The 25,874-nt window shown below is 46.0% G+C and overlaps 1 protein-coding gene and 1 long non-coding RNA gene across 7 annotated transcripts in view; one reads left to right on the plus strand and one right to left on the minus strand.

Annotated features, from left to right (window-relative positions):
* LOC121077126 overlaps positions 1 to 6,476 on the minus strand; it is a 57,125-nt gene extending 50,649 nt beyond the window's left edge. For 3 of the 4 annotated variants that reach the window (XR_005823903.1, XR_005823900.1, XR_005823902.1), the window contains exons 1-2: positions 6,346 to 6,476; positions 5,696 to 5,799 (exon numbers count right to left, since the gene is read on the minus strand). This is a non-coding gene — a long non-coding RNA (uncharacterized LOC121077126). Of the gene's footprint in view, positions 1 to 5,599; positions 5,800 to 6,345 lie in introns of all 4 variants that reach the window. The other variant, XR_005823901.1, reaches the window with a different exon arrangement.
* Positions 5,900 to 25,874, plus strand: part of LOC121077120 (vascular endothelial growth factor receptor kdr-like) — a 137,154-nt gene continuing 117,179 nt past the window's right edge. For all 3 annotated transcript variants that reach the window (XM_040571994.1, XM_040571995.1, XM_040571996.1), the window contains exon 1: positions 5,900 to 6,532. In XM_040571994.1, the coding sequence (XP_040427928.1) occupies positions 6,472 to 6,532 (61 nt within the window). In that variant the 5' untranslated portion in view covers positions 5,900 to 6,471. The remainder of the gene's footprint in view (positions 6,533 to 25,874) is intronic.

A 25,874-nucleotide genomic window follows, 5' to 3' on the forward strand; every position in this document is an offset into this window, starting at 1 on the left:
TCACGGCAAAACGAGTTGTACTATTATGAAGAGGTTCTAGTCCAGTTAGCAAACTGCTTTTTCCATCTGTAGAAATGGAATGTGCTGTTGTGTTAGGGAAGTCTGCTATGCTTAGGGTTGCTATAGGCATACGAGGATGCTCATGAACAAAACTTGTCATTCTTACAACCTCTTTTTTTTTTGGCTTTGCATATTTTGAGGGGAAAAAATAAAAATAATCCCCAGGATCATTTGGCCAGGTTCTTACACTGAAATACTTGTGAAACTACACACTACAGGCATTTAGTCTCCATTAAAAGATCAGTTAAGTTTATCAACAAATAAAAGACTATCTGGGGCATGACATAAACAAAATATAATTTGTTAGCAGTTGTTCAATAGCCTCAAACGAATTCTTAAACACCTCCCTGTAAACTAAAAATACAGTTCAGTTCTTTAACTAAGCTAGAATTTCTGTTCTTTAGTTAAGCTTCATATATGATTCGTCTTTACTATTATCCATAACTATTTAAAAGTCCATTACTGCAACACAGATCTGGAGGAAACTGTATGTTCTAAAAAATAATTTTACACATAGAAAATGCATTTGTCATCCTAAGCATGATCTGGGCATTGATATGAAAATTAGCATTAACTGGTTTGGATGCAGCTCAAGGCAAGGGAGGTATTGCCTTGAGTTTTTCCAAGGGCATTTACAATTCTTCAATTTGTTCCCAATGGGGTAAAATGTTGTTCCAATTTCCTTAGGTCATCTGTAGTAGCAGTTATTTAATATACCTGATCCTGTTCCCAATAACCCAGTTGCATCTACCCTTTTTAGAGACCAGCTAGGGTTAAAGAGAACTTGTTGTCCCACATTTTTAATTATATAAGGACTTGTGCTGAAGATGGAAGGAGTCAGATTAACGTAAGGCTGAATTGGTATATTCTTTTTTGTATTGATAATTCTGTGCCTCTGTAACCCCAAAAGACAGTCTTGAAGTTCAGCCATTCTTAGAGAATCATTCCAACTCCATTCATCTTTGGAAAATATTTTGTTTCCATGTAGAACTAAAGTAGAGAGATTTAGGTCCTTTTTGTTTTGAGATGTTCTAGGGCTTGTCCTATACTGTGACAACGCATGGTTAGATGTCACGGTGAAACACCTCAGTTCCGTGCACAACCACAGTAGCTAAGTTTCCTTTAAGGCCTGTAATTGCATCAAGGTCAGGGTAAAGCATAGCTTTATTAATCTAAACTGTTGGTTTGCGATTCTCCAGCTGTCCACATGCAGTTCACTCAGGATTGCTGTGAACACAAAAGACAATAAAGTATGCTTGGTTGTATTCAACCGGCAGGGTTAGGAAGAGGGTGAAATAGCAATCTTTGACTTCCCATGTGTAGGGAGTAGTTAGCACCATTGCTACTGTTAGATGCACAGAAGGCTTTCGCTATCTCTGCCATGTTTGGAACTGCGGCAGTCAAAGGTGTGGTGTTAGCATTTAACTGTCTGTAATCCACTGTAAAATGCCATTGCCTGGTTGGTTTCTTTACCAGCCACACCGGTGAATTGTAAGGTGAACGAGTCCTTTTAATAATGCCTCTTTCTTCCAATTCTGTTACCACCCCATCAATCCCCATAAGTGCTGCTGCTGGCAACAGGTACAGCCGAACATCAGTGATTTTAGTGGGGGGTAAGGGTATGGATATTTGTAACAGACTCAATCTCACTGTGCCTGAATCCCTTTGATGTGTTGTGAAACTCCACACAGTTCCATCAGGGAGTTTCCACATACGGCCACGCAGTATGTCAAATCCTAAAATAGTATATGCAGCACCAACTAATACTTCTGCTCTGGTTAATTTTTGTTCCCCTGGCAGCCAGAGTGAAATTTTTGCGGTGGGGCATTGTGCACCATCGATTCCCGTGAATTTAACCCTGCATCTACCAGGTGTTATGCTCAGGGTTTGTGCTGTCTCACGTGTAATTACTGACATTTGGGTCCCGGTGTCAATAAGAAAATTTACCAATATTTTTCAGGGTCCAACGGGAATGGCAATGATAGGGTCAGAGAGTTCATCAGAGAGCCATTGAATTGTTAATACCCGCCGAGCAGGGTGGCTCACTGCCCTCCCCGGGGATAGGAGTTTTTTTGCTGAGCTACTGCCTCCTCAATTGGGCTCAGTGCAGAAGTTGCAGTTTCCTTATGGGTTGGGGGGTTTTCTGGTTAGGCAATTCTCCCCAGCTGGAATATTTTTCTTACCCAGAAATTGGACTAATGTACAGAGGTCCTCCATAGAGGCACCACGCAAGAATGGTCGGGGTGCATCCAAAGCTAGGGCCAATCAGGGAGTCCACGGATGAAAGGGGTTAATCGAGCTGGGTCAATAGGAGATAACATTGGGGATTTCCTGAACTCATCTCTTTCATATATCGCCTGAATGCAGGCTGCTCTCTGTACTGCTACAGCCAGGTCAGAATAGCTTGTGGCTCTAATTTCCAGTGGTTCCCCTCTCTCCTGGGGATCTACACCACTTGCCCAGTATGCAGCCCGTGCAGTTATAGACTAATTATGGTCTCCTGGTGTGGTGGTTAAAAATACTCCAGGTCCCCAAAAGCCTCCTGCCCCTTCCTCACTCAACATAATTTGATCTCCTCCTTCAAGAGAAACTCGCCACACACAATCAACTTCCAATTCTCCTGACCGCCTGGAGAACTTTTCCTGTATTTTAACCAACTCTGCTAGTGACCATGAAATCTTTCGCACAGTAGTGCAGATTTCATCATCATCATCAATGGTAGTCTCAATTTTAACTAAAGGTCTCAAGGAAATCAATTGAGGTTCAGAATCAGCGATCTCTTTGACATCATCATCACTGTCAAACCAAAAATCACCATCCCAGCTTTCAAGGTCTGCACTATGCATCAATCTACAATCCTGCTTAACTGGAGCAGAAGGCTGTATTCTATTTAACACATGACTAAACCTCTCCAGCAATTGTTTAAGATGATTATTCTCACTCACAAAGTTTATCATTTTCAGTCACAAGTTTGTTATTCTCATTCAAAAGTTTATCGTTTTCATTAAAAAGTTTATCCATTCTGATTCCTAATGTTTTTCCCGTCTCCCTTTCGAAGGCCAATGATGACTTCAACACCTCATTCTCTGATTTCAAAGCTGTATATTCCACATCAGAAATCAATTTGGGAGCAGGAGTTTCCTTAGCTTCCTGCTAAGCAAAGACAAACAGGCATCTAACAAAGCACAAATCACACCTTTACCCTTTCGTTGTCTGATCTTTCGTGAAGCCTGACACTGCTCAATACTTTCTACCACTTCCTCTTGATTTTCCAAAATTTTTGGGCCCACTCCTTCCCCACCTGGGAAGGGAAACATTTGCATTTTTGCAGCAGTTTATCCATAGCAATCCTGCCAACTACGCCAATTTCTCCGTCACGTTAAGGGGTGTAGCCGATTAACCGTTATGGGTCCGGTTGGATTCAGGGTACTGAACTATCACAATCACAGACTCACCAATAACGTATTAACCCATATGGGTCTGGTCGGATTCAGAGCACTGAACTACCACGGTCATGGATTCACCAATAACGTATAACCACCCTTACTCTAGTTGTGTTCAATGAGAACTATCACGGCTTAATTGCAGTTAAGTGCAATTTATTACAGCAACAGGTACACAGGTTCTTTGGATTGCCGGCGATAATTTACTGTCTGCAAAAGCAAGCTAGCATGCATGAAATACACAGGTGCGCAGCCTGGAAATTAACGCGTTAAAAGGCACAAAGACTCTATAGAGATTTCTAAGTTTCCGCGGAGACATACAGTATAACCAAGTGTTCAAATCTCACCCAAAGGTGTCCCAATGGGGGAAGGAAGAGAGGCTCAGCCCATCGACTGAACCCAGGGGTCAGGAGGTCCTCGGGATGGTGTATTCCCTCGTGATGGTATCTCCCCTGACTGTGGTATCTTCCCTAACGATGGTATCTTCCCTAAAATCTCCTCTCTCTTAGGCCAATTTATATTATTTTCCATCTTTTAGGTGGAGCTTGAGTGACTCTAGTCAAGCATATCTTAGTTATGATTGGTGAAAAGTTTTCCCGTCTCCATTTAAAAGAATAGGCTCCAAGAAATTCAGAGCGCGTGCTCAGTGAGGGGTGGTCGCACCTTGGAGGCAGGTAGCTTTTGGGCTGGAGGTGTGTTTTAGTATTATAATGATATTATAATGAGCAAAAGTACACTAGAGTACAGCATTTATCAAAACATGACAGGTCGCTGGCCCAGGGTAGCAAAAAGTGCGGCTTATCGGTCTCGGTGTGCACAAGAACAATCGAGTCCCCACCTGGTCACAGAGCCTAGCCGTGGTGTCTCCACTCCACTCGATGCTCCATACTGTTCCTAGAGCCAGCACACCAGGTTCCCCCAGTGCTATAGCATCTAAGGTTGGAAGCCTAGGGAATGCTCAGGTAATGCAGCTATGCCCCACCCTGAAAGCCTCTTCAATGCTGTACATTTTCTTTAAAATGTGAATATTAGTTTTATTTTCCTAGTTTCTTTAGGCAATTGCACCACATAATAGGCATTGGAAACTTCATAATATCCTGGTTGCAGTTCAGTTTCATTAAAACCCATGATATACATTCAGTATAAGGTCTAATACACCTGCTATTTTTCTCTTCTTCTTTTGAAAAGAAACTGAGCTAGAGTAACAAAAACTCTAAACAAACCCTGCCATTCAGCTATGGAGATTGACAGTGCTTAACTACAATAGGTCATTTAACCCCAGCATCTCATTTGTGGCATTACTGGGAGTGACAGTCTGTGTGCGTAGCTGTAGAGCTTCCACCACTCTCTTATTATCAGTAGAGTGTAGTGGTTTGTGTACGTAAAAAGCCATGTAACTCGGATGTGCATTTAACGATAGCACAGAACAGCTCCCTCCTGTCACCTGAGTGCCGGCTGCATTTCCAGAAGCATTCCTTTCATGAGCAGGGACATCTCCCAGGACACCTGGCACCAGCTCAGCACAGCTTCTGACCCTCGCAGCTGCAGGTGCACCAGCCCAGGAGGCACCTGGGGCTAAAGCAGCAGCGCTGGAGCAGGAAAGGACTCTGTTGTCCTGGGGCGGAGGTGAAAGGGGAAGCATCTGTGAGTCCCCTGCCAGAACCATGCTGAAGGAGTGCTCGCCCCTGCTCCAGTCCTGCCTGGCATGGCAAGAGCAAAGGCACGTGTATGGGCTGGAAAGCTCAACATGTGGGTGGATCTGTCTACACCCAAATGCCTGGAGACAATTCCTGGGTGACACAGAAGCAGCTGTTACGAGAAACCCATGAGAGATTATGGAGGCAGCTGAGTTGTGTACATATTAACAAAATTAGAGCTGCCCAGAATGTCCTACTCAAACAAGAAACTTTCTCTGTGCCCAAGTGCATGGGGTGCGCTAGCAGCGGCTGCTGCAACATGCAGGCAGCGGGGCAGGGAGCACAGGGGTGGCACTCCAGCAGGACAGACACACGGAGCGGCACTGGGAGAACCCAAACTGCAAAATAACCAGGGAAAGGGAGTAAAGAGAGTGCTCCAGCGCTTCTCGGCAGTATTACCCTGTGCTCCCTGTGCCGGGAGGGGATGCTGACACCTCGGGCACCCTTCTGCCTTTCAGGGGAAGTGGGGGCAGGCCTGGGGGGGGATGTTGCCACCTGATGCTAGCGCAGCTCCAGCTCTGCAGGGCAGGGAGGCAGCGGGTCACAGCTCGGCTCGTTCCTTTGCCCCATCTCAAGCAGCAACAGGAAATCCAGGAGCTCTGTAAAATGACAGGGAGAGAGAGAGAGTGAAGTCCCCTCGCCTGGTGACGTCTCTCCTTCCTCTTTTTTTTTTTTTCCTGTCCCTATAAAGAATCCCGGGCTCGCATCAAACTTCCCAGTGAAGGCAAACCGGACCCGGAGGGGTGGGGGAAAAGGAGGAGAAGAAGCCCTTGGGCGGGCTGCGGCCATGCCCGAGCCCCTCGGGGTGTCCCCCGGCAGGTGACAGGACGGGACAAGGGGCTCGGCCCCGCCGCACCTGCGCCCCCATCCCGGCGGCCACCTCAGCCCCAGCTCCAGGCGGAGGAGACCTCGGCAGCAGCGAGCTCGCCGACCGCAGGACTTTATTATATCGCACTTTATTATTATTTTGGTTTTTTGTCCAAGTTTTCGGGGGGTTTGCTCAGCTTTGTAACCCCTTGCGTTACTCCGCGCCGTAACTGCCTCCCACCCCCTGAATTAAAAACCGGGGGAAAAAGAAAACAAAACGAGGAATAAAGTTAGCCCGGATTTAAAAACAAACAAACAAACAACTTTAAAACCTGCACCTCGAGAAGAAAAGACGGCGAACCAGCCCGGCGGCGCCAGGATGAGGCGGTGACCGGCAGCGGCAACTCGCTGCCCGCCGCGCTCTGCCCCTCCCGCCCCGCTCCGGCCAAGCTCTCCGCCCGGCCATGGCCCCCCGGCCCAGCGCCGCCACGGCCGCCTGCGCCCTGCTGCTGCTGCTGACGCCCGGTAAGAGCCCGCTGTCCCCGGGCCGAGCGCCGCCGGAAGGGTCCGGGACGCGGCCGGGGCCGGCGGCACCCGGCGCCGCCTCAGGGAGCGGGCGGGCGGGCGCCAGGGGGCGCCGCGGGGTCTCCGCGGGAGCGGGCGAGGGGCGCTGCCTGGCTCCCCTGAGGGGAGCTGGGGGGTCCCGGTGGGGTTGGGGGGTCCCTGTGGGGCTTGGGGAGTCCAGGGGTAACCCAGAGGGTTGGCATTTCGGCACTGCTCCGTGAAGTTACTTCGTTGGCACGTGTTGGGTGAGGGGGGTGAGGTGTTAGGTAGCGGGGAGTTGCTTCTGAGGGCAGTTCTCCATGAGTTTTGTTGGGTGGTGGATGGGTTTCACAGTACACTTAGCATGTTACAAGCCTTTTGTGGTTTAGTTTCATGAGGTGGACACACTGAAGCATCCTTGGTTTTCTTGGCTCCACTCAGAGATGTGTTCCTTCTGCAGAAACACCCCCAGGCTGGCTGCACGGTGCTAGCCCAGTGCATTTCACATATCCCCTACAGCATCTTCCCCACAGCTCCCTGCACAATAAACAATTATCCTCGTGCTGCAAATTGCCTGTCCAGCTTTTCCTGAAAAAAAATAAAAAATGCTACTACAAATGGTGCAGGCCAAAGAGCCCTCCATGGCCGGCACTCTGGTGACCCTTGGTCCGAGTGCTGCAGTAAGGCTGGTGCTGTGGTCCCATGCCACACGGGACACCAGGACCTGCACCCCGAGGTGCACTTGGTGGGGAACAGGGAGCCTGTGTGTCCCTCGGGGGGGTCCTGTAATTGCTCCACCTGGCCGACACGTGTGTGTTAACTGGCAGTTAATACACAGGCTGGAAGAGCTGCCCGTAGAAGGCGTGTTACCAGAAATCCAGCCTGGAGTTTCACAAAGGCATAAATCCCCATGGACTTCTGTGGATCAGAGGGAGATGAGAGCAAGTGTTCGGCAGAAGAGAGAAAGCACGTCTTGCCGCAAGCATTCCTGAAGTGGAGCACAGTGCAGTGGCACCCAAGTGGCTGGGTGAAAAGGCTGGCTAGAGGTGGTACCCACACTGCAGTGCTGCCTTGGTTCTTCACTTACCAGCACTGCTTTCCTGGCACTTTTGGTGCTAGTAACTTTGGAAGTTGGTCCAGGCTCACCTTCTCATCAGTGCCAGGCAGAGAGGAGGCAATGTCTGCATCCAGGGAGAAGGAAAGGAAGACAGGCACATCGCTAACTGTCCCTGTAGGCAAAGGCTGATGATGGATTTGGAAGCAGCATTATGGCTGTCAGATCTTTGTCCATCATTAGGAAAAGAATCGGTTAGCACAGTGTCTGTGTGCCCTAATTAGGCTGGAAGCCAAACTGAAACAGGGCCAGGAAGTCGGAGGATTCTGGATAGCACTGATGTTAGTGAGGTATTAACTCCTCAAGTCACCTTTCCCTCAAAGTTCATCTCCAGCAGTGAATTTAATCAAACTTTGTTTGACCTCCCAAGGGACAAGAGGCAGGGATTTGTCCTGCAGGCTGTAGGTTAAGCCTTCTCTGGGATCTTTCTGGTCAAAGTTAGGCAGAGTTACGCTGAAGAACTTGAATCTGATTCAAACCCAAACATCTGCAAGGCAGACAGAAGATTTTGCAACGGTGAAAGACGTTGCCCCTGAGGTGCTGAGTGAGGGCAGTGCAGCTGCCCAGCCCCAGGGGCACCTCCCTGATCAGGACTTCCAAGGCGCCCAAGAGAAAGGGAACACTCATGGCCCTTACCAAACCTCAGCAAGGGAGCTGGAGTGCCTTCTCCTTCTGTATCAGTGGTTACAGCCGCTGTGTTGTTATGTCCTGCTTTGCAGCTCAGTAGATCACCTACATGGGCCAGTGATACCAGAGGACAGAAGTTGTCCATAGCCGTAAAATTGATCCGGATCAATGGGTGGTCTCCTTCAGAGAACTCCTGTGCAAGGAGGATCATTTGCTCCATGTCTGTGTTTAGCAGGGAGGAGAGACCATGCAAACTTCATCCCAACAAATTCCTGCCTCATCTTAAAATGTAGCTTCAAAACATTGCATGTGTCTTTAAATTTCCTAAGACAGTTCTACAGGTATCATGAAATATCCACTTTCTTTTCGTTTATTACAGAGCTTATTTCAAACTCTTTCTTGTACTAGTTAGGGGCTTTCTGCTAAAAACTTTTTACAAAGTAATAATAGTTGTGGAGATGCCAACAGCTGGCACAAGTTTTAGGTAGGCCTTTAAAAAAAACATCTGAAAAGAATTATTGACGCTGGCAATACCTTCTGTAGAGTCTTTCGCTCCTTGATATTATCATCAAAAAGTTTTTAATATATAAGCTTTTCAAATAACTTTTCTGGTATTGGAATAAACATGGTAATTTCAATGACGTAACACTGGAAAACTAACAAGATTCAAGAATTAAAATTGGGTCTTGCCTGATCCCTTTGAAACTGAAGCAAGTTTGGAGTTTAACATTTTTATTTGTTTTATTTTGCAACTTCTTCTACAAACAGACCTACAAATATACCAGGAAAGGCGATTTAGCTTACTAACAGATGCATTTCAAATGTGCCACATGTCAAGAGCTAATCGAAAGCTTCGGGAGCTCAGAACCCTGCCAGCTTTCCAGCGAGGATGCCCAGTGCATGTAGCCAGAAGGACTGCAGAGCCGGCGGTGCACTGTTGCAAAGGCAGAGGCATTCAGGGTGTGCTTCTGCCTTCCTCTGAGGCAGCCAGTGCTGGGAAGTGGAGGATTGGATAGCCGACAATATGGGCTGTTGATCGGTTCTAGTAAACCGAAAATGTGTCTCTTAATTGGTGTTATTTCTAAACATTTGCTTTACTGTGGGAAAATGTTATAAAAAGCAAAGGAGACTTTTTATAAGATTGTGATATATGAGCTTCTCTGCCTGAAGCTGCCACTTTCAAAACCAACTGGAAATCTCTTACACTAATACATCTATTTAAGGCAAGGAAAAAAATGCAAAGTATTTCTGAATACTCCCCGAGCTTCTAAAAACCAGCATCGTACCCAAAAGAATACTGAGAATACAAACCAGATTGTTTGTTGAAGGTTTCTCTTACAAGAACTTAACATATCTTCTTTTAAAATTTCAAAAATATTTATCTGCACACATTTCCCCTTTGGTCTGCCAATACACATGAATCTAAATAAGAGCAACAGTGTACATTTGAGTTGTCTCTACTCCTCTCGTACAGTCTCTGAATTGCTCGCTGTAAGATGAAGTATTTGTGCAAAGCAGTAGTTCAACCCAACTCAGTCTGAAGTAATACATTGAGTCAGGCTGTATATACAATATGTGTATTGCCGGCAGGTTACCTTATTGCAAAAGGTTTCCAACAAGCACGGGAAATTTCTTAGGTACAGTCAGTGGTACGTGATCTGCCTTTTTTGTAAGTTTGTCTTCCAAACTGCCAGCACGGTCTGAAGGAGGGTGAAAACCTGCCTTATGCTGCATACACTCAGAGATGAAACGTGCCTTTTGCTTCCAAAGACATTTGCAAAGCATATGCAGCAAGGGTCACTTGATCATCAGCAAAGGACAGGATGTACAGAGGAGCTGCTTTCAGCTTAACATTGCAAAACAGTTTTGGGGGCGGCAACAGCAACCTGCATTTTTTAAAACTACACAGGAAATTTCCAGGAGGCAGCGTTTGACTTTCACAGAGAGTATGAGAAGGACACTGAAGCTTAGCAGCCCTGCTGAAGTTCTTGTGCTTAGTTCCTCTCATCTCCTTTGGTCCACCTTTCCTTTTTTCTCTAGGCCAGCCTGATGTCACTGGAATGGGAAATTACGAGTGGAAGCAATTAAAAGATATTCAGAATATCTAAACAACAGCCAGGAGCAAAATAGATGTGTCCCAAGTGTCTTCCTTCAGAAAGCAGCTCAAATGACTGACAGGACACAAAGGCTGCTGGGTGCCAATCGAGGCATTCTAGTTCTCTCACCTTTGGGCAGAGCATCTAGCTGTACTCCGCCACATGGCCAAAAAAGCTGACTACTTAAACAAGTGGGCATAAAATGTGTGCAATAGAGAACTGATCTCCTTGGTTAGGCTCTTCTTTAATTTTTCTTTTTAAGGCCACAGAGAAAATAGAAGAACCTGCCAAAATCAGCCAGTCAAGGTTATCTGGAAATGCCATTTAATATAAGCACATGCTTGAAGGCTGCCCCAGGGAGCAGAACTTTAGCAGCAGAGAGCTTGCAATCACCAGGAGCAAGCCAAGATTAGAACAAATCATGTGAAACGAGGCTTTCTGTATAGGAGTTGTGATCTTAGAGGCTTGCCCATGAGCCATTTGCTTCAAGTGAGAAAGAAGGAAGGTTCGAAGAAGGTAGGGAGTCTGATCTCATGAGCCTGTGATGAACAAAACGGATTGCTGCCCATTTTGTGCAAACTCCACACTGCCCAAGTGCTGCACCCGCTTGTGTGGGGAACCCCGGCTCACCTGAAACCAGGTATCAGCACACATCCAGAACTGAACTAGGCAAATCTGGTGACCTGGCCAGATCTCCTGCATTCGCCATTAATGGGAATAGGAACCTGGAAAGAATCTTGAGTCCCGTGCCCACTCCACAGAGCTGGAGCTGGGCTTTTCTCTGCCATCCCTGAGGCAGGGTGTGCAGCACATGCGGCCACCACGGGCATTGCCCCGTGTACCCCGGAGGGACGATCTCAGCTTTTTGCTTTCAAAGGCTTTGGAAATGCATGCAATGAATCCACATATTGAGGGCAGCTGAGCCAGTGCCCCATGCAGTTGTTAACTTTGTATTAGGCAGTTGCTAACAGTTTCATACAGCTATGTACTCTGATGGGTAGTAAGTCTGTGAACCGTTTTATGATGGACAGTGAGTAAATGTGTGAACTGTTTTATAAGGCAGCCCAACACCCTCATCTCCAAGTCCTTGGATTAGCCTGTCTTTACAGCACATACTCTTTGTCCTCACTACGTCCTACACCCCTCTCCTGCTCGCTCCCCCCTTTCCTGGATGTCTCCTAAACTCCCCTCAGGGCTCAGGATTCCTTGAATTTTTACATTAGAAAAAGTCAGGAGGAATTTCTCAGCCCTTCCACTCTAGAGGTCTCCACAGTCTCTCTTTCCTGTACCAAAATGAATTTTGCCTTTACATGGTGCCTGGTGCAGAGATTAAGCAAGCCAGGGTCTGAGACCTGCAGCCGAATCCCTTGTTTTCTGGAAGCAGATTCACCAAGTCTTCATGCTGAACTAAACTTTTCAAGAGAAAATTTTTCAAGCCTCCCCCACCCAGTATCCACAAATGTAAAAGGAGTCACAGCTAGTGCACGGTGTGTGTGCAACCCATGTTTGGGGCTTTCATTGCAGCTCTAAGCTGCAAAGCTTTTAGCGTTGAAAAGGAATCTTAGACATCAGTGAGTAAGAAGGAAAGAACCTCTTCTAACCCTTCAAATGATGCAAGGCCAAACAAGCCCGTTTTCCTTTGTGCCCTGCTGAGAATGGCAAAAGCATATGCTCCCTGAGATTTCAAAATTCAGCCAAAAACTGGACTCAGGACCAGAATGTAAAGGAAATATATGGACCAGCCTTCTATTTTCAGATCACTTGCCTTTGTCTTCTGCATTTCCACATAGGTTTCCTTAGATCTTCCTGTGTTTTTCTGAACTGTGGGAACACGATTGCCAAGGAAGTAGAGAGGGGAGTTTTCAGTCCTTCTGGGATTGTTCTTGATTTGAGGGTCAAGGAAGCTTGACCTAGTCATTACCTGTTCCATTTTTTAAAAAATCTCCATGAATTTAAAACACTGCAGTCAAAATCTCTGCTTCCTTAGAGCCCACAGCTCAGAAATTACACACCTTGAATTCTTCCTTATAGATACCCTAACGTCAGTTTGCAGAAAAAGCCGCTATCTCCATGGGGCTACTTTGCCCACTCCTCTATAGCTGTGGGTAAACTGGGACAGCCCCTACCACTCACGGGGACATGTCACACAAACACACACACAAACAGCTATCCTGTAAGGGATTCATCCTGTTTGACATTAACCCATACCTCATTAGCTGAAATTAGCGCTGAATACAATAATTTGGGAGTTGAAGCAATTTCCTCCTTGTCTCCAGAAGCCTGCAGCTGGTGATATGGGCACGGAGCCTCCTTAGTATCCCAGTCCTGATCCTAGATTCCCTCACTGCTACTGGAAAGGGCTTGCTTTGGCTCTTTGTAGCCACAGGGATCATCCTGAAAGCTGATACTGAGCCTGGACTTCCTGAATTTTGGGGTTTGGTTGCGCAAGGGCTGCTGTTTCAGACCTTTAATGTGCGGATGCCTACTACAGTGTGTCCACCAGGAGTTATAAAAAGTGTTTTTCCCCTCTGCTTCTTCACTTGTTCTTCCAGCTGCCTGAAGCTGCCTCCCCGAGGGGCTGTAACACATGCCCACACAGTAGCATTTGGAAACCCTTCTTGTGGGCAATCCTAATTACAGTACGCCTTCATACAGGAAATGGCTGTTGGAAGAGATTGCCCAGAGCCCTTAACAGGAAGACGTATGCAACTGTATTTGAAAGGAGGGAAGTAAGGCACAGTGGATTATCAGTTGCAAGCCTCAAGGTCCCTGTCTTTCCTTGCAGAAAAATAAATCCCACAGGTGCAGTGTTGTCCAGCTCAAGGTATGGCCCCCCTCTCCACGCAGGGAGGGGGACCCACTCCATTCGCTGCAAATTAACACCATCAGCGCTAATTTGCAAAGATAAGGGAAAGGACTTCATGCACAGCCACTGCTTAAAGCCCAGGTACTGCTTTGCTCCTTAGCCCACAAGGAATATCAGAACTCCTAATGCAGTGCCCAGGTGTGGGAGAAATGCTTTTCCCAGACCCCTTTGTAGATGTATAAGAGGCGAGGAAGTTATATCGGCTCTTGCTGCATGACACAGCGGGACAGAGAGCTAAACAGCAAATCTGGCTAGTTTTTAACTATTTGTACTATTACAATTACAGGGTGATTCAAGTGAATGTAAACAATGATGTCACCCTGAGAACCTTTTAAACACAATTTAAGCTATTACATGGTGTGAAGCAGAGAGAATCAGCTAAACTTTTAGCCTGCCACATTTTTTCTCTACAAACGGATGAGGTCTGGGTTATTTTCATTTCATGTTCGTGCACTTTGGTCGATCTTTGCTCTCCGTTACACAGGTTTAAAGCTGAAGACAATAGCCTGTCTTTGAATTTGCCTTTCTGTGACCAAGAACATTTATTTTATTACGGTTGGTTATACATTTGTGGTAGGATCTGAGTGAGAAGAGAACTCGCTGAAAGCTGCATGCTTGATAAAGGTTGAAATTTTACTGATCTTGTTGGCAAATCCCAATTCATTTTGGAAGTGAAAAATCGCGGTGAGAACGCTCAGTACCCTGCTGACTCTCTAAGAAGAGGGAAAGCCAGTGGGTGGCCCTGCACCAATGATGCAGCACCGGCTGCCTCAGGGCCAGCCACCCCGGCTGCTGTTCGTGGGGCCGTGCGTGCGCTCTCTTTGCGTTTATTTTGGCCCTGAAGGTCCCATTCTGCTAAGCCTCCCGGAGGTTCTCGTGCTTAAAAACAACTTTTCCTCAATCTTGGCAAATCTTCTGTTGAGTAAGGATGGAGTAACAGCTAAGGGAAGAGAGCAGGGCTTGGCCCAATAGGAATCACCAGAGAGGGTAATTAATCTCCAGAATCCTGTCAGTGTGAACCCAGCACAGCGTGCAATGGGGAGGGATTGCCTGGGGCAGAGCCTCCTTTGGCTACGCTCTCAGTGCAGTTGGCCCATCTCACTTTGAAAGACAGCCGTGTGTTTCTCACAGCTCATCATCCCACTCAGCGAAGACTTTTCCAAATATAATGACACCGTGGGTCTCTGGGAAAGTAAGGGCTGGTTGTTACCACAAAGCCACTAATGATCCCGTTAACAGTTTTATTACTTAATCCACTGATACATCAGGTTCTAACTTTGTCCAGAAAGACAAAACAAGTCTTCGGTGGGATGTATTTATAGGCTTGGAATCGCTCCGAATTTCTAGGCTGTGCTCACACGTGGACCATTTTCTCATGGCTTTTGCACCAAGTCAGATAAACACGGGTAGCTCCATTACCTGGCTCACTGTGGTGTGGTGCATTTCGCCCCATGTAAAATGCAGCTCCGCTTGGGCAACATCACCCTGCCCTGATGAAAGGGAGGTGCAGGCCAAAACAAAAAGGGCCAGTATGGCACGGCTGCTGGGATGAAGGAACTGCCTGGACAAGGTGAGTTCAGGAGAGAGCAGGATACTGAAGGGGATGTTGGAGGTTTCCCCCATCTGGCTCCAGATGCAAATCCCCATCAGGAAATTTTGTCATTAAGAAGGATGTATACATGTCTGATTTTGTCTTCTTAGCATTATGGAGATGTGGGACTATTTGGGGATACTGTCCAATCTATACTCCTTTCAACTAGAAACACCAATAGATGTGGTTATTCATATCCTGAGACCTATACCAGGTGAGCATTCTTGGAAGAGAACAAGGGACTAGAAACCCCTTAGGGGGTTCAGAAGTTTGGGCTTTCACAATGTATTCGTTGCAGTGTGATCTTTATACCAAGGCTAAAAACATTTGTTATAAATTAGCCACATACTCTGCCTTTTTTATGGTCGTCTACTTTGCATTTGAAATGTAATGTTCAAGCCTGCATGGTGAAACACCATTATTAATTTAATTTAATAAACCATGATGTAGTGTGCCTTCCTCTGGTTACTGAAGTTGATCTCTCTGTAAGTTTGTGCATAACTGTGGTTGTTATTAACATTCAATTGCTAACTTTTCTTTCCTAATGTACTATCCAGAGCGTCAGAGCTGGTAAACAATATCAAATAGGGCAGGCAGCCACAAACAGGCACTACGACATCCTACAAGTCTACAAGCACAGACTAACGCTCCCAAGAGAAAGGCTCTCCTTTCCTCATCCCAAGAATATGTGCCACAATTTGTTTTAACATTCTTCATGACGGTATCTTCAGCTTTCTCGAGAGTTTCTGGCAAAAGGACAAAAGAGGAAAGGAGACAGTTTTGTCTGGGTATAAATCTCAGTTTTCATTTGCCAAACTCGTCCTGTGCTTTTGAGAAAATCAGGGCAGAGAAGCTGAAAAATCCGTGCTCAAAGTGGGATTAGGGGAAAAGCTAAAACTGAACTACTTTTGATTCCCATGGAGGAGAGTTTGCATAGCTGCAGTTCGAGGCCATTTACTCTTCCACTGTACTACATCACAGTATCACTGTTCAAAATGTTCACGTAGACTTTTAAATGCTACATGGATTTGTGGCTGGTCATTGAGCAATGCAACTTTTTCTACCTTTCTGTCTACCTCTGACTGGGATGTCCCTCACTGAGATCACTTGAGCTAAGAATTTCAGTCTAAACCTCTTCCTGGTGTAACAGGAATTTTATATATAAAAATCTTGTTTTCAAGATAGTTTACATTAAAAAGATCAAGGTGTCTTTCAGCAACAGGCAGCTATTGCTTGGGAAAAGAGGAATAATCACTGCAAAAGAAATGGCTGGGCAGAATCAATTATGCCAGAAATATGGGACAAAAAGCTGACAGCATGAACCTCTTACCAGCATAAATCAAATCCATTTGTAAAGGCAATGAGTTGTCTCAGGTTCTGCAAGTGCATGTGACAGAAATGTGCCCCGGGTAGCTCGCCTTGCCTCTGCAGTACTGCAGAACGTCCTTTAGGGGCTGGTCTGCTGCAGAGAAAAGCCACTAAAGTTTTTCTCCTTGTGCAGTGGCAGAGGGATGCGCATTCAAACAGCAGTGATGCAGTCACTACCCCTCCTCCTCCTCACACGGCTTCTCCTTCCCTGGGTCACACCTAGCACTACCGCACTGTGCACCTGATAAGATGGAAACCACCAGCGCTGAGAACAAGCCCTTTTCCTGAACAAAAGGCAAAGTGTAATCTTTAATACACAGTGCAGTGCATGACAATCTGCGTAAAGGAAAAAATTGAGTTTTTTTTCCTAGGACCTTGGGATTTCTGTTCTAGGTTCTGGACATTTCTGATGTAGTGGTTGAATTCTTTCTGTGCATTTATTCTGCATCCTTTGAGCAGCAATGATAGCTAGCAGTTAATAATGCCACAATTAAAGCCATCACCATTACCGTTGGGGATAAATACTTCACCCTGATGAATCAGGCAGATAACGCCTTGCAGAGCCATTGTTTTGGGCTGCTGCTTCTTTAATTCCCAGTCTTGTCTGGTGTCACCATACAAGGCCTCCCTAAATTTAGAGCAAGGCAAACCAAACGTAAAAAGAGACAGCAAAAGGGGTCAAAGAGCAACTTCAGGAGAGCCCAGAACAGCCTAATTCCTTTTGTCATCTTTCCTGTTTGAAAATCTCTCTGCTTATCTGGGTTCTGGTCTTGTCATCTGCTGGTAGCGAAAGCAAGTTTGTGACACCGGGGTGTGGCGGGATGCGAGGACGGTATCTCAGACAGCAATCTCCTTGCCATGTATATGATCAAGGGAGAGGAATTCGCAGCATACACAGGGCAAAGGTCTCCTGGGCTCTTTCATTTAAGGTTGAAGTGATGTCCTTTAGCGTGTATTGTACTGCTAGTCTTTGAAAGGCTGCCTTTTTGTTTTGATTCTATATTGTTCTAAGTTAAATAGTAGGAAAAGAGAAATCTCTGCTGCCATAACATTCTCTTATAGGCCTATTCATTATAGATCCTGAGAGGAAACTGAGAGCTCCCCTGGACAATGCTCTGATACACAAATGAGCATACATTAACTTTCTGTAGCTGTATAGTTCATTTTTGGCTGCATTTCCTTTGCATTCTTAGGAACATGGAGTCGGGCATAATTTGGTTTTATGTCTTCCTCTGCCTTGAACTGCTGTCTTGTTAGACACACTGCACATCCAGCAGCCTCCCTGCAGCCGAGGCTGAGGGTGGAAGTGCTTCGGGCAGATGCGGTGGCGATGATGCCATTGGTGATGCGAGGAGGGCCAGAAGCAGAGGAGACCAGGCCAGGTCTGCAGGATTTTGGCTGAGCTGGGAAGGAGATGGGGTGGTGCTGGCCAGGTGCTGTGCTCCAAACCAACCAAGATGGTCAAGGGGATTGGATGTAAGCTGCGATGTGGAAGCAGCTCAACTTTGGTTCCCTGTCCTTTGAGAAACGCCTTAGGGGAACTCCCCTGGGGGCACATCTGCAATGTTTTTGACAGATGGCTAACTCCAGAACAGAGACGTTTGCTGCTTTTGTGCCTCTGCCCTTCTGTAAATCAGGGCAATCAGCACTTTCCCTCCTCCCTGGAAAGTCTGGGCAATAAACACTATGAAGAGAAAACGCAGCTCAGGCACTGCAGTGGTGGGAGCCACATTGTTACTTCATCTTTCGCTTCCATCACCAGAGAAGAAGCCATTTAAATCTAAAAGGATATTGAGGCATTTAAGGTTGTAATGATTAGGACTGGTATACCGCCGTAGGCATTGCCTGAACTGTCAGAAATGAATCTCTCCCCTGTCCTCCGGACAGACTGCTACAGAACTTGGGTTTCTCTGCTGCTCTTTTGCACTAACATGTTTTGTTCTCATGTACTTTGCATGGGAACAGAGCCAAGCTGATGAAAAAGATTAGAGACTAGGTTAGTCATTGTTACCCTATCTCCTGCAAACACCTTTGAACAGTCTGATGAGTGTGACGCCTACCTCTGAAATGCTGCCTGTCCCTTCCAAAAGGTGTGTCTCACACACCACTCCCTGCTAACGCTGCCTTGCAGAGTCTGCTTACCTGGGTACCACCAGGTGCATGGCGTTGATGCACAGGGCTTGCAAGGCTACAGTTTTTCTTGAATTTCTTCTAACGCAGTGCCTCTCTCAGCCTCTTGGCCCACACATACGCTGCAGCTTTCCTTGGAGGAATAATGAAGCACACATACACATGCACACACATATGCAAATGGAAGCAGTGTCACTTCAATTGCAACCATAGCCCAAAAAGCCTCTTGGTTTTCATTTTGACTGTGTCTTCTGGCACAGAGAAATTTGCAAAGCTAATTTTCAGCTCCTGTCTAATGGATTCCCCTGCTGAGTGTCTGTTACAGTTAAAGGATTCCAGATTGAGAGTTTGTTCTCGTCTCCCCTGTGCACATCTATGTTGGAGGTGCTTTTTGGAGAGCTGGTTAATGAGCCTGGAGTGTGACTGAGTGTTTGTGCTGACATTCAGGAGGAGTTTCCCCTCCTTAGAGGAGGAAGGTAGCCCTCACATCCTTATAGCCCATTTGTATTCTTAGTGCATTCACCCCAGTAGAAATAAGGTATGTCAGACAGTGCAACAAATAGTGGATTTATCAAAATTGAGGAAGCAAAAGGAGAAATCCCTCTTTCTAGGAGTATGCTTGTTCTAGAATTTGCATGTTTTTTCAGGAAGAGGAATGAGCAGCATGCAGCAAAGGCTCAAAATACTGCTGCATGCTACTTCCTCCTTGCCCCATGTGCTTGCCCCACTGGCCACCCTCACAGGAGAGGACACTCCAGTCCACACCAGGTATTTGCTAGTGTCAGCTCTTTCCAGCCCCTATGGAACTGAAGAGAGGCTGGCCATGTATGATCCTGCAGCTCAGCACACAACTGGAAGCCAATTAACTTGACTTCTAATTCCTGCCATGCTGCAGGCTTCCTGTATGACCTTAAGTAAGATACTTATCTTATCTGTCTTCAGTTTCCAGCAGTATATAATAGCAATTAATTATCAACCTCACAAACATGTTGCAAGGTTAAATCCCTTTGTAAGTGATCACACAACTAATCTTAGAAATGCAGACTGCTACGATTATTATTGTTATTGCCATTTTGGCACAGACCTTTCTCAGACTTGGGTGTTTTCCTATGAAGTCCGCTCCTACCCAAATCTTCAGCTAGGGCTTAAGTATCAGTTTCCACAAAAGACTTCCCCATTTTTCAGCACAGGATGTTGGACCTTCACCCTAAAAGGCTCCTGGAGGGTGAGCGTAGCCATAGAGAAAGCAAAAGATGGTGGGTGTTGGACCTGGGCACTGTCTAGAGGAAGGGTTAGGGTCAGGGTTAGGGTTTGGAGAGGGAGAAAGAGCGGAGTCCCATTGTGAGTGGGGTTGTGAAGGGGCTGCCAGGAAACATTGAGGACTGGCCAAACTTTCCAGTCCTGGCCAGTGTGGGGGGAAGTCCCTGGTGGGATGTGTATTGGACCTGGGGAGTGTCTAGAGTTAGGGTTTGGAGAGAGAGAAAGCACAGAGCCACAGTGTGAGTGGGGTTGTGAAGTGGCTGAAGAAAGAAAAGGCATGCTGCAAGGCTCTGGGAATAAAGTAACTCTGCAGTAGTGCTCTGCAGAAGACTGCAGAGACAGAGCCCAAAGTGCAGAAAGATGCCTCAGGGACCTACATGACTCACTGAAGCCTGGTGTGGCGATCACTTAAGGGTGAGGGATGTATTGAGGTATCCTGACAATGTCTAGCAAAAGGGGAGAAGTCTCCCTCCCAGAATGACTGTCACAGGAGCCTCCAGTGCCAAGAGACCTGGGGTGAGATGGGTTTATGGACAATGGTGAACACAAATTCCACACTCACCTGGTAAACTCCATTTGTGAAGCAAGTCCAGAAAGGCTACTGAACACTAAGCGCTCATTCAGCCACTTCTTCAGATATACTCGGCCAACAATATGGCACTTCTCACGTGTAGTTACACCATCTTAAAAAGAGCGTGTTATTGAGGAGGTGGAAAGTTGATCTTTACACCAAGCTAAATTAGAATTAAAATTTCTTAATCTCTCACTGAATGGTTTCTCTCACTTAAAATGGGACAGCATAAATGAGTTTTTATTTGAATATGCTACTCTATCATTTTAATTAAGAGGAAAATACATACATAAAACAAAACACCTGGGCATTATCAATATACATGGTTATTATTCTACTTGTCAGTTGGGGCAATCCATTTGTTGTGAACTGCAGCGCTGAGTACAGTATCTTTGTGCTCAAGATCAACATATTCCCAAGCTTGTTGTCTTTGGCATAGCCAATATTTTATCTGCCAAAGCCAATGTTAATGAAAAATTCCTGAGAAATTCCACATTTCAACACAGAAACACTCTGATGGGAATAACAATCTCTTCTGACCTTGTTCAAAAGCAGATATTGGGCAGGATACAAAATAGGGAGGTACTTCTGAACCCATCTATCCAGGACTTTGGGTACTTGTGCTAAGTTTTTGATGCTTGTTCGCCTTCATAACTGGTATCATCAGATTGTGTACTCCCCATAGTACCTGCATCCAAAATCAGCATTGCTAGGAAAAACATGCATGCAGTTTGAAACCCTGGGCTGGTGAAACTGAGAACTGCCTTCTAGTTTTGTTGCACTACCGTCTCATCTCTTTGAAGCAGTCAAGGTGATGCAGAACCTTTGTAATAAGACCATGACCATATAGAAATGGATTTCCCTTTTGGGGACAATGCTGAAGAAATACTGAGTTGAGTCTTTTGGACATGGGAAGCAGGAGTGTTTGTGATCCAGCACAGTCAACATAAACCTAGGTGGTCTGTAATATATGGGCTCACCTCCTCATTGCATGCGACAGTCTGGAAAATAAGGTCAAGCAAATTAAGTTGTGAAATACAAGCCCAGTCACGAGTGAGGTAACTTTCAATCCGCTACTGACTACAAAGTGACAGTGTGGGGAAACGGCAGGGACTAGTTTGCTTTGATTTGCATGAATTGAATTCCCACACCTAGTCATCTCCCTTAGGAGTTCAGAGTATCCTGTGTATTTTTGTTGTAAGCAGGGTAGTCCTAGAGCTGTGCCATAGTGAAATGGCTGACTTGAATGAGAGAAGATCCACCTGAATTTCTCCTTCAGTCCCTTCACGTGAGCCTTGCACAGTCAGACCATCCTTCCTGCTCTGAAAAGGCTTCTTGCCAGTCCCTATGATGTGGGAAGGATGGGCAAGACAGAGCTGTGCAAGTATCTCATTGTGGAGGATCCCAATGTAGGAAAGAGACACCATTTTCAGGAGACCTTGGGACAAAGCTCAGAGGAGTGTGCTGGAGTTAGTCACATAGTGTAGTTTACTCTGTGAGTGGAGAAATGAGTGATTTTGTCAGCAAGTCAGGAAAAAAAACCTACGCATGCAGCCTCTCCATACAGTGTCCTACAACTGAAACCTTTGTGCTATACATACACTTCAAGGACCAGAGCACACAGGGCAAAGGAAAATCAAGACTTACCACTAACAGGCGTCCAAAGTCAGTGTATTACACACACATCCACACCTGACAAAAGGCAGGGCAAGCAGTGTGATTTATTCCCTCCCTGTTGTCAGAGTCTGTGATAGCATCTAGAAGCAACACAGTCTGTCATGCCCCAGAGACAGGAGAAAGCCTGACAGCACACAGATAAGAGCAGGTGCTAATTGGATGCTGTGGTCCAGCTCGTAGATGGGATGCAGTGTAAATGCTCTGGTTTCAGCCCCTGGAAGGCCCCCTTTTGCCAAATACTCCCCTTTCTTTGGAGCCTGCTGGATGGCAGTGGCTCAGCCAGCAGTGAGAGCGCACCGCGCTTCCCCCGTGTAGACAAGATCTTTGATGTGCTTATGTTGAGCTGCTACCTTTATTTCAGTTTGAAAGGCGATGCGAAGGGAGGGACAGACTCTTGCCAATCACTGACTTGCCTAAATATTTATCTCTGCTAAAAACAGTTTAGTTTCTGGATTTAGCCCAGCGTTGTTTCTGATGAGAGACATCAAACATAATACACACGAATCAGGGACAGCACATCTGGCATTGCCTGTGTGCTGTAGGAATATAAATAAAAGAGCCAGCAAACTCCAGCTGGTGAGTTATTTGTACTGCAACAAGGCTGTCAGCTTTCTAATATCACCACCCAGTGAGAAGTGAGTGCCATGAATCACTTGGGGCAGCTCTGTGGTCCCCATTGGCGTGCGTCTTTCTCTTTGCATGGGAGGACTCGACAGTGAAGGATCATAAACACTTTTTTCAAACTGATTTGCAAGAGTGCTGTATCCACTGAAAAGAGTGGCGGGCCAAGCCAGCAGCGCTGCCAATATTTAAAGCATTTCTCTGACACAATGATATTTTATTTTTGGAAGTATCTGATACAAATGTTCTTTTCCTGGAAAGATTCCTTCTTCTGCCTGCCTCCCCCACCTCCCTCAGCCTGCTGGTGCCAATATTTCTATTGCAACTTCCTCGCTCCCAGCCGTTTCCTACTATAGATTTCCCTCCCCTCTCCCCTGGAGCTGGTGCTCCAGGTTGCATTGTTCTGCTGGCCTGGAAGGAGGCAAAAGTTGGCGTCAATGCAGCTGCCTCCAAGATGTCCGCGGGTCATGCCATGGGGCTTCAAGCTGCCAGGCTGGAAGGGCACGAACATGGCAGGGAGGCCTGGCAGCGCTGGGAGGACAGCTCGGTTGGACAGGTGGGCCTCCACCTGCCTTCTGTCATGGAGCAGTGGTGTGAGGGCCTCCACCTGCCTCCCGCCATGAAGCAGCGCTGCGAGGCCTGGTGTGTGTGAGGAGCGCCGGGCCCACGCACGTGGGGGCGCTTACACGTGGCATCTCCCCTCCTTTCCGTCCTCTCAGCCCAGGGCAGCGCTGCCCCCAGAACTGGTAGTGCCCATCTTTTACTCCATCACTCTGCAGGCTGCCAGCAAGTGATAAGCATGACCTTTAGCTGAGCAGAACTTGGCATGGAGACCTGAGCAGGAGCCTTGAAGCTGAAGGTTAAAAAAAGACTGCAATGCCCAAAGAGATGATTTGACCAATTTAAGCAAAATCATCGTAGGGAGCAGCCATGAGATTTACCACATTGTTTCCCTGGTTAGCCCCAAACACCAATTTTAGGTGCTGTTAAAACAGTGGAGGTCAAATTTACTATGGAGGGCAAAGACCAGTGATTCATTTTCCCTTCTAGCCACTTTTCACCTTGAAGAACAAAGGGGCCTAAACACAGAGAACGTTTGTTCTTGAGCACTGCCAAAACCTTTTTTTTTTAAATTATTTTTTAATAAACCATCATTAAAATCTGGGCCCATTGCCTTGACAAAAGAAAAGAATATATTTGTGTATACTTAAGAGACGGGAAAGAGACTGTGCGCCAGGCCTAGTCACAGATAAAGGAATTCCGGACATTATTCCTTGCACTCCTAGGGGTTGTGACATGGGATTTCCTTTCAGAGTGGTAAATAGCTCAACAGTTGTTGTAGGACAGGGTGGGGTGCTCAGTGCTTTCTTAAAAATGGGGAGAGATGAAAGCACATTATGAGAAGGCCGAGCTGAATGTGTGTGCACAGTGAACCCCTGTGAACGGGGGTGAGGAGTGCACGATCACCCAAGGCAGCAGCTCCAAGTTTTGCCCTCCCACGGCTCTGTGGCTTAGAGGTGCTAGCAGCTATCTCTGCTTTGGGAAGAATAGGTCCTGCCATAGTGCGTTAGGTTTAGCTCTTAGGAGAGAGCCAAAATTTCAGGGCTTGTTGGCACCTTGTGGATTCCTCCTAGATTGACTCCTGGTGTTCGGCCATGAAAATACAATGGCAAAAAAAAATACTCCCTGGCTTTTCTCAAAGCCAGCCCCAGTCCTAGCCTGGTATGAGAACGGAAAGGGTGGGGAAGGTGGGTAACCAAAGCTTTGAGCCTCAGGAGGAGACTCACCGTGGTTTTTAATGAGAGTGAGACGTTCGAGGGCTTTGGTAACTGAAAGCACCTTTCTCTCTTTTGCCAAATCCTGCACAGGACTGGGGTAAGAGGTCTTTTCTTTTAAGAAAACAAAAGAACTAAAGCCGCAGATTTTATCCTCTTTGCATTTTAAATAGAAGAACATTCAACTTTGTACTTGGATTACTTTTTTCTGTTGGACTTTGCTTTAAGGACTCACCCAAACGCACTGATTTTGCAGTGTCGGGGGAAGCTGCAAGAGGGAAGGAATGTGAGTCTCTTGATGAGGGAGAAAAGAACATTGAGCTGATTTTATATTTGGATCTGAATACAAAACAATTTCCCTTCCTCCCTCTTCCTGCAGCTCTCCTGGAGGGTCAGCAAAGATTGCAGATCCTAAACCTCACCGTTCAAGCAGGGCTTAAAGGGGAGAAAGAAGCTTTGCATTTTACTATTGTCCAAATCCTCAGGATTCAAGTTTTCGATACTAAATGTTCAGTTAAGGAAGCATCAGTGGAACAGAAAAATTAGTATATTGCAGAAGTTTGCAAACAGAAGGTTCCTACATGAGCCTTCTCATTGCCTTCTTCTATTTTGTTGCTAGGTATCTGAATTACAACTATAATCCTTCTACCATATGACAACACACCTGCAAATTTCTTTTCCATTTGAACCAGAATGAATAAAGCTCCCAAAATAGGAAGGCACGTGGCAGCATGCTTGTAAGATTCATGGAAAGTAGGAAAGTCTAAGAGATTAAAATGCTGTTTCCAGTGCAAGAGTCAGTCTTGTTCTACTGTAACTGGCCTTGCTCCACCATGAATAGGATGCCCAGGAAGGGCTAGAGATTGAAGTCATAGCTGCATGCAATCCCTACTGCAGCTCACTGGCTCGGGAGCGTCCAAGCCCATATAGGACACATGGAAGCTACTAACCAAGCTCAGAACTGGTGACTTCAAAGGAAAACCAGAAAATTCTCCGTCTTTCTCTTTGACCCCTTCCTAACATCGCACATTTTTGTGAAAACCAGGGAAAAGAGAAAGTTCCTTTGTTCATTGCAGTAATAAAATAACATATCTTCTAAAATAACCATGTGACTGGTCTAAGGCACAACAAAGACAGCTAAATGAATCATACAGAGAATTAATCATACATACATATTTTTAAAAAGTAAACAGGTTATGCTTACCATTGTTAACTTGCAAGCACACCAGGCTGTACAGTCTGCATTACTGCTCGTGGAGAGTGGGAGAAAATCAGCTGATGTGCAGTAGAAAAAATAATTTCAGTCAGGCCCTAGGAGGGCACCCAAACATTAGCACTTCTGCTGTATGGATATGGGGCTGTGTGGCAGTCACATATCAGGAGAGTACTGTTTTGCTTGTATGAAATGGATCATGTTTTTAAGAGCCGTGTAACAGGCTATAGGCTATTGAATCATGCTTTTTTGATAGCTTTGTACAATCACATTAAATCCCTTAAGATGAATTGTATTTTCATGGCCAAAATACAAACAAACAAAACTTTTGGAAAAACAAACAGAAACCTTTTAGAAAGATTTTTAAAAAGCTAAACAGATCTAATACTTGTTTTAAGGACTTGTAATTATAAAA

This window comes from Cygnus olor, chromosome 13, assembly GCF_009769625.2.
Source record: "Cygnus olor isolate bCygOlo1 chromosome 13, bCygOlo1.pri.v2, whole genome shotgun sequence".
NCBI classification, from domain to species: domain Eukaryota; kingdom Metazoa; phylum Chordata; class Aves; order Anseriformes; family Anatidae; genus Cygnus; species Cygnus olor.